Source organism: Pristiophorus japonicus, chromosome 21, assembly GCF_044704955.1.
Source record: "Pristiophorus japonicus isolate sPriJap1 chromosome 21, sPriJap1.hap1, whole genome shotgun sequence".
Lineage (NCBI taxonomy): Eukaryota > Metazoa > Chordata > Chondrichthyes > Pristiophoridae > Pristiophorus > Pristiophorus japonicus.
The window spans coordinates 39,872,074-39,884,083 of record NC_091997.1 but is presented as its reverse complement, the minus strand read 5'-3'; the positions used below and the strand labels follow the sequence as shown (position 1 = coordinate 39,884,083).

Here is a 12,010-nt window from a genome sequence, read left to right as displayed (position 1 = left end):
CTTAAGTCCCCAGAGTGGGACTTGAACCCACAACCTTCTGACTCAGAGCCAAGAGTGCTATGCTTGCCCAAAATATTCCATTTTATGTCCTGTCACCTTGCTCACAGTTAGTCAGAGAAAATGCAATGTTTTTGAGCATGTGTTCTGCTGTAACCGACTGAGAGAGATTGCAGCAACATCTGTGGGCTGGGGTGCTGGAATCTGAAATAAAAAAGAAAATGCTGGAAATCTCAGCAGGTCAGGCAGCATCTGTGGAGGGAAACAGAGTTAACGTTTCGGGTCTGTGACCCTCCGTCAGAACCGGTAAACTTCGAGATGTAACAAATTCTCAAGGAAGTGCAGGGACACTGAAAGGGGGAGGGGAGGAATGAGTTTTGGCAGATACTTGATCAAACACGAGAAAGGAAACAGAAAGCAATGAAGATGAACAAGGTAAAAGAGACAAACAGGATCTGCCAAAACTCATTGTTCTTCCCTCCCCTCCCCCTTTCAGTGCCCCTGCACTTCCTTAAGAATCTGTTGCATCTCAAACTTTTCCAGTTCTGATGAAGGGTCACAAACCCGAAACGTTAACTCTGTTTCTCTCCATAGATGCTGCCTGGCCCGCTGCGATTTCCAGCAAGAATAATAGGTGACCTTAAGAGTAATTGTTAGAGGTTACAGCACCACCTGTAGGGAAAGAAAGAATGGCACACGATACCATTGACATTACAGCATTATCGAGTACAATAAGAAAGAAGTTGTATTTATATAGTGCCTTTCACGAACTCAGAACATCCCAAAGTGCTTTAAGACCAATGAAGTACTTTTGAAGTGCAGTCACTATTGCAATGTAGGAAATGTGGCAGTCAATTTGTGCACAGCAAGATCCCACAAACAGCATTGAAACAAATGGCCAGATCATCTATTTTTGGCATTGGTTGAAGGATAAATATTGGCCAGGACAGCAGGGAGCACTCTTGTGCTATTCTTTGAAAGGGTGCTATGGGATATTTACGACCACCTGAGACAGCAGACAGAGCCTCGGTTTAATGTCTCATCTGAAAGACTGCACCTCCGACAGTGCAGCACTCCCTCAGCACTGCACTGAAGTGTCAGCCTAGATTGCATGCTCATGTCTGCAGTGAAGCTTGATTTCAATGAGGACATATACTGTTGCCCACTGATCCCAATGTTCCATGTTCCAATCATGTCAAACTCAAAAAACGCAAGGATTTTAATACATTATAGTTAGACACCTGCAAGTATATTTTGGTCCAAAAAGCATGTGTTTTATTTTAGGATCATCTTAAATTGGATCCAATCACAAAGATTTTAGTAATTCTAAATGAAAATATCAATAGAATATGTTAGCAGGAAGAGAAATTTCTCTTGAGGAGCTAACGAGTACTAGGTTAAATAATGAGAATTAAGTTAAAGAAAGAAAAGACTTGCATTTATATAGTGTCTTTCATGACCACCGGACATCCCAGAGTGCTTTACAGCCAATGAAGTACCTTTTGAAGTGTAGTCACTGTTGTAATGCAGGAAATGACAGGGTCCCTGAGACAGTAATGAGCACTTGTTCGGAAAGTGAGTGGTTTATTTTGCCTCGCACTTACATGTTTACTTTTTGTCAAATTTCTCCCGTCCTCTCCTGAAGGTGTTAATTCATGCCAGTTTATGGTTCCGTGGTGTGCCTTCTGTCACCTAGCCCACGTGGCCATTCTCTGTGTGTGATCCTAGACAGGGGGCATTGGTAGGCTATTCGTCGGTGGTTCCCAATCTGGTCTGCTCCCACACACTTGGGGGTCACTAGACAATGCCCAGCAGTGGTGACTGTGCTCACCTCTCTCTCTCCTTGACCGGTGGGTGCTGAGCTAAGTTGCGACATTCCTACCATTACCCTGGCCGAGATCAACTAACGCAGCAGAGACAAGAGATTGAACAGCAAACCTGCCTGTTCCACGACTCACCACTAATTAGAATCATATAGCACAGAAGGAGGCCATACAGCCTGTCATGCCTGTGTTGGCTTTTTAAAAGAGTTGTCCAATTAGTCCCACCTCCTTGCTCTTTCCCCAAAGCCTTGCAATTATTTCCTTTTCAAATCTATATCCAAATTCCTTTCAACAGTTACTATTGAATCTGCTTCCACCACCCTTGGCTCACCAAACTGTTAGGGCCCGAAATTGGTGGGCATACCACCTGCAGACCGCCGACATCCTGCCCAAAATCGCCAAATTGATCAAAAAAGACTTACATACCGCCCACATAGCGCCCGGCGGAAAATTTGTCAGCGACATACCGCCGGGCGGTATGCACACCGCCCGCCCCTGCACACCGCCGGCATACCACTCAAAATTGCCAAAATGATAACTTACCGCCGACCCTGGAAAAGGTGGTTTTAAGTTGATCTTCAGTCGGCGCAGTGCACAATTACCTGTAAAATCTCACCCCCCACCATCTCTCCCAACCCCTTGTCTTTCCCCCCCTCCCCCTCAGCGATTTGTTCCCCCCCCCCCCACAGCAGCGATTCCCCTTCACAGGTATCTCCCCCCCCCGCAGCAACGATCCCTCCCCCACCCCCCACGTACCTGCACATCGTTCTCAGGCCGGCAGTCTCTGTGGTTTTTAATCTGTGTCTCTCGGGGGGAGCGTCACAGCAGCATGCGCGGGCGCAGAACTCGGGACCCTTAGATACCGCCGAGAAAAAAGTGACGAAAATCGCACATACTCCGCCCCAGCAGTACCTGGTGGTATGAAACGACATACCACTGGCATACCACCGAGAAATGGGTGGATGACCAATTTCGCCCCCATAGGGAAGCTAGAAATAGTACTTCATTGGCTGTGAGTGCTTTGGGGGCATCCTGATGTTGCGAAAGGTGCTGTATAAATGCAAATTCCTTCTTTTTTTCAATCTCATGAGAAAGCTATCGCATCACAGAGACCACTCGACAATGAAACCTCACTTTATGTTACGCTGTGTATCAGCACTAGCAAAATAGTGAAAGTTTTACTCTGCTCAGTGAAGTGACTGCAAGTTCTTTTCTTCTTTCAGTGACATGCTGCCATTACCGCTCTTCAAGCACGAAGAGGCCACTCTCTCCTCAGACCAGGAGTCCAGTGCTGTCACCTTCCAGTATGTCCTTGGAGCTGCCACCTCGCCCGCTGTTAAACTGCACGAGGAGACCCTCACCTACCTGAACCAAGGTACAGTCAGACGTAGAGGTGGTGAATTACGCAAGACAGGTGCGGGAGAGAAGGATATCGGGGCATCCTAGCTCAAGCATCCAAATAAAACCTTGCACTCCATCCCTCTAGCAAAGGGATTCTCTCTCCACGAACCTACCCGGAAGTCTATTTCACTCTTTGTGTAAAACAGAACTTCCTGACATTAGTTCAAAATTAGTCTTTTACTGGCTTGAATCTGTGCCCCCGTTGACCTACTGTTACAGTTTAGTTTGAAGTCATGTTCTGGATCTGACTTATGTTTATCATTTATTATCTTGCATCTCACTATGAGGTTCGCAATCATCTCCTTTCAAGGCTGAAGAGCCTAAGACCCTTCAATCTCTCCACATAAGTCAGTCTTTGTGTAGATGAAAGATTTGCAAGCAACATGATGCTACTGCTTTACAAGCTGGTTGAATAGTTGGTCCATATTGTTGGATTGTGGCTCAGTGGGCAGCACTCTCTGTCTGAGTCCAAAAGGTTGGGGGTTCAAATCCCACTTCAGGGACATTGAGCATAAAAACCTCAGCTGACATGCTGGTGCAATGCTGAGGGAGTATTGCAGTGTCGGAGGTGCTATCTTTTGGATGAGATGTGAGCACAAATTGGCTGCTGCATCTCCTACATTCCAACAATGACTACATTTCACATAGTACTTCATTGGCTGAAAGGCAATTTGGGACGTCTGGTGGTTGTGAAAGGCACTATGTAAATACAAGCCGTTCGATCTTTTAATATCTCACACTAAGTGTTCTTACAATTATCATTATCTTTTTCTTCCTCACTAATTTTCTCTCCTCATCTCCTGAAGATGTTTACTCTTTAGGCAGCCTTTTGCACGTTGTACAAGCGGCAATCCTGATGTGAGATCCTGGACATCTGAGTGTTTGCAGGTTATTTGCTTTCGGGATGGTGACACAGCCAATCTCAATCCTATTATCTTTTAGCGTCCACTGTCAACAGGAATGCCTGGAAAATAATCAGCAACAACTTGCATTTATATAGCGCCTTTAATGTAGTAAATCATACCAAGGTGTTTCACATGAGCATTAACAAGCAAAATTTGACACCGAGCCGAATAAGGAGATATTGGGATATTAGGACAGGATAGGTTTTTAGGCATGTATTCAAGGAGGAGAGAGAAGTGGAGAGGCATAGAGGTTTCGGGAGGGAATTCCAGAACTTAGATCCTAGGCAGATAAATACATTGCTGCCAATGGTGGTGATACGTATTTAACCCCTGTAACCTGCATCACACCTGACCACCAGAGGGCCTACCTGTTGGAGTCCCAAGAGGGTCCCAGCATCCTTTGGGAGCACGGTATATAAGCAGGCTACCCACGAGGTACCTGCACTCTGGAACCTTAATAAAGGAGCTAAGGTCACACTTGCTCATTACACACAGTACTCAGTCTCACCAGCTATTATGAGTGTAAAGGTGGAACATTGGAAATCAGGAATGTGCAAGCACCAATATTGGAGGAGTGGAGGAGTGCAGAGATTTTGGAGGGTTGTGGGGCTGGAGATGGTTACAAAGATAGGGAGGGGAAAGGCGATAGGGAGTGGGAACCTGGTTGTCTTTCCCCTTTGAATTCTTAGCACCGAGGTCATTAATACTTCCTCTATTGCTGCCCCATCTGAGAAGAGATAGCTCAGCACTGGCTGGGGATTGAACTTAGGGCCTTCCAAATGCTCATGGCCCTTTAATTCATTGGAAAAACTTGCTGAGGAATCAGGAGAGCGACAGAGGACTTTTAAAGCATTTGCCTGGTTTCTGCGCCCTGATGTCTATGTTGTTCCCGATGCAGGTCAATCGTACGAGATCCGGATGCTGTGCAATCAGAATGTGAGGGGACTGTTGGAACCAAATGGGAAAATGCTGAAGGTGAGTGCTACACAGAGTGGGGAAGGGGGAAATACAAGGGAGGATGAAATGAATAAAGATCTGAAACATGGCTTTGGCAGTCTGAACCAAGTTCCAAGCAGATATGAGCCAGATGTTGAGGGACAGCCCCTCTAGATCGTAAAATAGGGACTGAAACCTGTCGCCCACCATGCTTTTATGGTACATGGTTACCACCAGGCCGCAGAACCTACACATGCACTGGGTGCCTGTGCAGTGGCTCGACACCCCATTTGATGCCACTGCTCCGTGTAATACATAGGAACATAAGAATTACTAGACCAGAAATGACCATGGTCCATCTAGTGTGCTATCTACCATCCTGGTAGTCACTTGATATGATGATAATGGAATTGACTAATCAAAGCAATCAATCTCTATTAATTAGTTTACAAAAGATCCAGACATGACACGAGGACAACCCCCAGTGGTGGTGAGCCTTGGGAACTGCCGGTCCAAATTCGCCTGTTCCTCCCAACGCCCTCTGCCCCAGATCCCCAATGGGAAGGATCCATTTGGGGCTCCTGCAGCCACTGGATAGCAAGATGGAATGCCAGGACATGTCCGGGAGGAAGAAAAGAGCAAATGATCAGAACATTGTAAAGGAGGAAAGAGAGGTGGAGAGGTTGCAGGGTGACTTGGACGGGTTGGGTGAGTGGGCAAATGCATGGCAGATGTAGTATGGTATGGGTGGATGTGGGGTTGTCCATTTTGGGGGCAAAAACACGAAGGCAGAATATTATCTGAATGGCGGCAGATTAGGAAAGGGGGGGGGGTGCAACGAGACCTGGGTGTCATGGTTCATCAGTCACTGAAAGTGGGCACGCAGGTACAGCAGACGGTGAAGAAGGCAAATGGTATGTTGGCCTTCATAGATAGGGGATTTGAATATAGGAGCAGGGAGGTCTTACTGCAGTTGTACAGGGCCTTAGTGAGGCCTCACCTGGAATATTGTGTTCAGTTTTGGTTTCCTAATCTGAGGAAGGACGTTCTTGCTATTGAGGGAGTGCAGCGAAGGTTCACCAGACTGATTCCAGGGATGGCTGGACTGTCATAGGAGAGACTGGATCAACTGGGCCTTTATTCACTGGAGTTTAGAAGGATGAGAGGGGATCTCATAGAAATGTATAAGATTCTGACGGGACTGGACAGGTTAGATGCGGGAAGAACGTTCCCGATGTTGGGGAAGTCCAGAACCAGGGGACATAGTCTTAGGATAAGGGGTAGGCCATTTAGGACTGAGATGAGGAGAAACTTCTTCACTCAGAGAGTTGTTAACCTGTGGAATTCCCTGACGCAGTGAGTTGTTGATGCCAGTTCATTGGATATATTCAAGAGGGAGTTAGATGTGGCTCTTATGGCTAAGGGGGTCAAGGGGTATGGAGAGAAAGCAGGAAAGGGGTACTGAGGGAATGATCAGCCATGATCTTATTGAATGGTGGTGCAGGCGCGAAGGGCCAAATAGCCTACTCCTGCACCTATTTTCTATGTTTCTATGTTTCTATGTTTAGGGAGGGAATTTCAGAGCTTAGGCACTAGACAATTGGAGCAAAGGAAGTTGGGGATGGACAAGAGGCCGGAATTGGAGGAACGCAGAGCTCTCAGAGGGTTCTACATGGCTAAAGGTAATGAAAGGAAAATTACGTAGCGTCTCTTTGGGGGGCGGTAACAGCCGCGAGGCGGGATTTCCTGCACCGGGCGCGCAAGTCCCGCCCGGTGACCTAAATTTGGGTTACAGCCCCTGAGAGCAAGTAGGATGCAAAATATTGTGCTCTATTTGCTCTGTGGGGCACAAGTGGGGCGGAAGGGATCAGTGAGAGGCGCAGCGCTACGCGGTAGGTCGCGTAACGCTGCCTCGTACACAGGCCCTCCCCTTCATTAAAGGAGCACTATCAGGGGGTGCAGTCGCCCCACATTCCTCCCCCAATATATCAGGAGAGAGGGGGAGGGAGAAAGTTTGTTGCCAAAAACTGTTTTGAGTTCTGGTAGTCGCATGATATGACGATAATAAGACTAACTAATTCCACTCATCCCCTACTTTTGCCTTGTTTTGTTTTGCAGAGTATAGTCAGGGTGGTCTTTCATGACAGACGCCTGCAGTACAGCGAACACCAACAGTTCCAGGGCTGGAAATGGAACAGGCCAGGAGACAGACTGCTCGACATTGGTACGTTCCTTCCACTGTCAGCATCGCGGGTGTTGTGCTGAGGGCTTTCACAGTCCTGGTCTTCATCGAAAGTGACCCTGATGAATCTCAGTGTGGATGGAGAGAGCAGTGTCCCTTGAAACATCTTCTGAATATCAAGAAAACTGAAGCAGTACAGAGCTAATTCCATGTTCCCGCACTCTCAGCAGGGTTGCCATGCTTGAAGAGAGCATGGGACACAGGATTCAACATTGTCTTCATAAAACCTAATTGGATGTTTGATCGATGCCTCAATTACTAACTGCATTGCGCAGTACGTACTGACCACCAAGGCTCAGCTTGGGTCCCTAGTCCCCAGTGCTGGGTTGTCTGAGTGTTTTTTGGTAGAGGCATTTTGGAAAGTGCTCATAGTTTAACGACAGTACAGCAATTCATTTCAACAATAAGAACTTGCATTTATATAGTGCTTTTAATGTAGTAAAACGTCCCAAGGTGCTTCACAGGAGCGTAAAAATTGACACCGAGCCAAACAAGGAGATATTAGGACAGGTGACCAGAAGCTTGGGCAAAGAGATGGGTTTTAAGGAGGGACTTAAAGGAGGAGAGATAGGCAGAGAGATTTAGGGAGGGAATTCCAGATGGAACCGGATTGTACCAGATTGTCCACACCTAGAGCCAACATAATCGTGACGAGTGAGAAAGTGCTTGAAAAGCCCATGGAGATAACAAAATGTGTTTGATCAGATATCAAATAACATGGTTTCTCTAAGGGAGATAGCAAGAAACCCAGACTGTGGAGAAAAACAGGAATATGTTCAATGAATAGTGTGATAATTAGTACATTATTGGACCCTGTTAGTGAGAATATTGGGATAACTTTGCACTCCTGGTGAGGAGCTTCACATAATTGTCCAAACAGAAAATCCTGCCATTTGTAAAGTTTGCCTTTATAATTTGTCGAGTGTTGATTAATGATTCAGATATTCACGACGTGGAAAGGTCTGTGCCTTGTTTCTACTGCACACATTGTGACTGGTTTCTCTGATATCTGATAAGATTGGAGGGTTGAGTTGTTTAGATTAGACTCCGCTGGTGATAAGGCAGTACAAGACGGAAATAATGAGAATGGGAAGAGAGAAAGAAGCTCTTGTTATCACTGTTATCATGGACACCACTAAACTACTGAGTAGCCCAGACTTATCCTACATCATCCGAGCGTTTGCACGAGACACTGGTGTAAAAGACACTGGTGTTGCCTCGTTCTAGTAGAATTTACACAACTAACTTATAACTGGTATCGGCAACTTTTGCGGCCTTTAAGTAGCGGAATTGCGGCAGGGAGCATTGTGGTTAAAAATGTAATTTTTTCTTTTGATCGACTTGTATATTTAAAATGGATAGGATTTAAAGTGGAGGCTGCTCCTTTGCTGGAAACAAGGTTACGGAAACTGCAACACTCCATCTGTGAGGAAGAGGCCAGGTCTCTCAACATGAATTAGAAAATATAGGTTCTCTTTGATAGGGGGCAGTGTGATTAAAATATTAACTTGTACAGAATCCGGCGGACTAGTGTGTAATTCCCAACTGCCATGTGTTACAGTGGTATTGTGGAGATAAGGAACGTGCTAGGAAAGAACGTAGAATTATAGAATGACAGAATAGTGCAGCACGGAAGGAGGCCATTCATACCATCGAAACCATGCTCTTTCAAAGAGCAATCCAGTTAGTCCCACTCCCTGGCTCTTTTCCCATATCCCTGCAATTGCTTCTCCTTCAAGTATTCATCTAATTCTCTTGTGAAAAAGAAAGACTTCCATTTATTTAGAGACTTTCACGACCGCTGGACGTCTCAAACAGCTTTACAGCCAATAAGGTACTTTTGGACACAATGAAGTACCTGCGCACAGCAAGCTCCCACAGACAGCAATGTGATAATGACCAGATAATCTGATTTTTTTTTTGTTATGTTGATTGAGGGATAAATATTGGCCAGGACACCAGGGATAGCTCCTCTGCTCTTCTTTGAAGTACTGCCATGGGATTTTTTATGTCCACCTAAGAGGGCAGACAGGGCCTCGGTTTAACATCTCGCCCGTAAGACGATACCTCTGATGGTGCAGCGCTCCCTCAGCACTCAGAAGGCTATTATTGAATCTGTTTCCACTACCCTATCAGGCAGTACATTCCAAATCCTAACCACTCGTTACAGATACATATATAACATATATGAACAAAATGTGTTTGATCAGATATCAAATAACATGGTTCCTCTAAGGGAATCATTACAGCAATATCTATACTCTAAAAAAGTACTTCATTGGCTGTAAAGTGCTTTGAAATGTCTGGTGGTCATGAAAGGTACTTTATAAATGCAAGTCTTTCTTTATATCACTGTTACAGACCTTATCCCACTGGAAGACATTGCTTTATTTCCTCAATTAAATTGCTTGAACTTCTTTGAAGAGAAGGAGAAATATCCTTAGCACTTGAGAATATTCCAGTGGTCAACTGTTTTATTGTTCACCAGTAGCTGCACAGTTGTATATGGAGCTCTATAAGAAGGGCTTATGTAGCAACAGAGCTGGTCTCCAGTCGTCCTGGTTAACCCTTGCCACTGGATAAAGGCTTAGCTCTGTCGAGCCCGTGTGGTGGCTGATGTGCAACGGTCACCACACGTTAAATAAATCCACGCACAGGCATCTTCCACCCCCTCAATTGGAGTTCAGGACTGGAACATCGGGTCCTTCATTGAAACATCTGTGACCTCATGTGGACGCAAGTTATCCTTGTTCTAGGGACCGCCTATAATGGATGATTATGTATTTACCACTGCGAAAATTCTTCTTTTCCAAGAGCTTGGTTAAAGGAGCTGGGCGAGAAATGAACTCTATTAAACAGACATCCCAATATACGTTTTGCAAATTAATAATTGTTCTTTATAGTATTGTGACTATGTGTTTTTTTACTGCTGTGCAACATGTTATTTGCACAGCAGTAAATCTGGCCAGTAGCTTAGTCTGTACAAAGCTATTGCTTTCAGCCTTCCAGATTGTAGTGGGTTGTAGTGGGCACCCGATATGTTCTACAGAAAAGCAATTTACCGCGATTGGGGTGAATTGTTAGAGCTAGGCTATGCTCACTCGGTATAGCAGAGAAATTTCAGGTTTTAGTTCATAAGAGACACAGTCTGCTTCCAGAAACAATCAGCAAGGCATTGGAAGAAGCTGGAACTGTAGGGCATAACGAGGTAATGTCATCATCGTCGTCATCATAGGCAGTCCCTCGGAATCGAGGAAGACTTGCTTCCACTCTTAGAATGAGTCCTTAGGTGACTGGACAGTCCAATACGAGAACCACAGTCCCTGTCACAGGTGGGACAGATAGTCGTTGAGGGAAGGGGTGGGTGCAACAGGTTTGCCGCACTCTCTTTCCGCTGCCTGCGCTTGATATCTGCATGCTCTCGATGATGAGGCTCAAGATGTTCAGTGCCGTCCCGGCTGCACTTCCTCCACTTAGGGCGGTCTTTGGCCAGGGACTCCCAGGTGTCAGTGGGGATGTTGCACTTTATCAGGGAGGCTTTGAGGGTGTCCTTGTAACGTTTCCTCTGCCCACCTTTGGCTCGTTTGCCGTGAAGGAATTCCGAGTAGAGCGCTGGCTTTGGTAATCTCGTGTCTGGTATGCGGACAATGTGGCCCACCCAGCGGAGCTGATCGAGTGTGGTCAGTGCTTCAATACTGGGGATGTTGGCCTGGTCGAGGACGCTAACGTTGGTGCGTCTGTCCTCCCAGGATGTAATGTATTGGTGTGTTAACCAGTTGTACCATGTAGTTATTGGCAACAGCTTTGCAACCACAATTCCTCATATGGTGAGTTGTCAATTTCCTTTGGGCCATTGGGATGGGGGGAGGGGGTCTATCGGGGCCATTTTGTTGTGCACAATGAAGTCAAATACAAAGGGGCAGAGGCCTGGAGCATGTCGCCAGCCAGGGAATGATTCTTTGGTCTGAAGCACTTGAACGAATCCATCAATTGCTGTGGTTTGCTTTCACGCTGTGACATTCTTTCTCTCTTCCTCATATTATTTTGTTACTTCAGATATTCCTCTGTCAGTTGGAATTGTCGACCCGCGAGTAAATCCCACCCTGCTGAATGCTGCCGAGTTTCTCTGGGATCCAAAGAAACAAACCTCTGTCTCCATTCAGGTTTGTGTCTTCCTCTTTCTGTTTTCTTTATCTACTTCGCTCGTTTCTTTCTCTCTTCATCTCTTCTCTTCTTCTTTCTTTTTTCTTGCTCTAATCTGTCCCTTTTCTTCTCTCTCTTTATCTCTTCTCATTCTCTTTCCTTTTTCAGCTCTTTTGCTTTCTTCTAGTTTTCTCCTCTCTTTTTTGTCTCCCTCCCCCACAATTATCCCTCTATATTTTCTGTCTCACTCTATCCCAACCCCTCCCTATTTTTCTGTCCTTCTTTCCCTCCCTCATGTCTCTTTGGACCATGCCAAGAGGAGTGACCTTCTCCCAGACAATACTCCTCCACAACCAGGTCCAAGTTTAGATCATGTACAAGAGCAGCCCTGGGTCCCTCACACTTAGATTGTCCTTCATCCCCTGGCATCATGTTGACATCTCTGCTGTTGTGGCACAGCACAAAATGGTGTCCTATCACTCCATGGCACAGTGCTTTGGAGCACAACCTGGTACACCGTTGAGTTGCCTATCTCTGGAATGTCACAATTAACCAATTAGTTC

The 12,010-nt window shown here is 45.9% G+C and overlaps 1 protein-coding gene across 1 annotated transcript in view; it reads left to right on the top strand.

The window, feature by feature from the left end:
• The window catches only part of LOC139233658 (transcription factor CP2-like protein 1), a 45,308-nt gene that overhangs the window by 2,379 nt on the left and 30,919 nt on the right, over positions 1 to 12,010 (top strand). The window contains exons 2-5 of the mRNA XM_070864065.1: positions 3,044 to 3,195; positions 5,025 to 5,101; positions 7,181 to 7,286; positions 11,361 to 11,467. Coding sequence (XP_070720166.1) covers positions 3,044 to 3,195; positions 5,025 to 5,101; positions 7,181 to 7,286; positions 11,361 to 11,467 — 442 coding nt within the window. The remainder of the gene's footprint in view (positions 1 to 3,043; positions 3,196 to 5,024; positions 5,102 to 7,180; positions 7,287 to 11,360; positions 11,468 to 12,010) is intronic.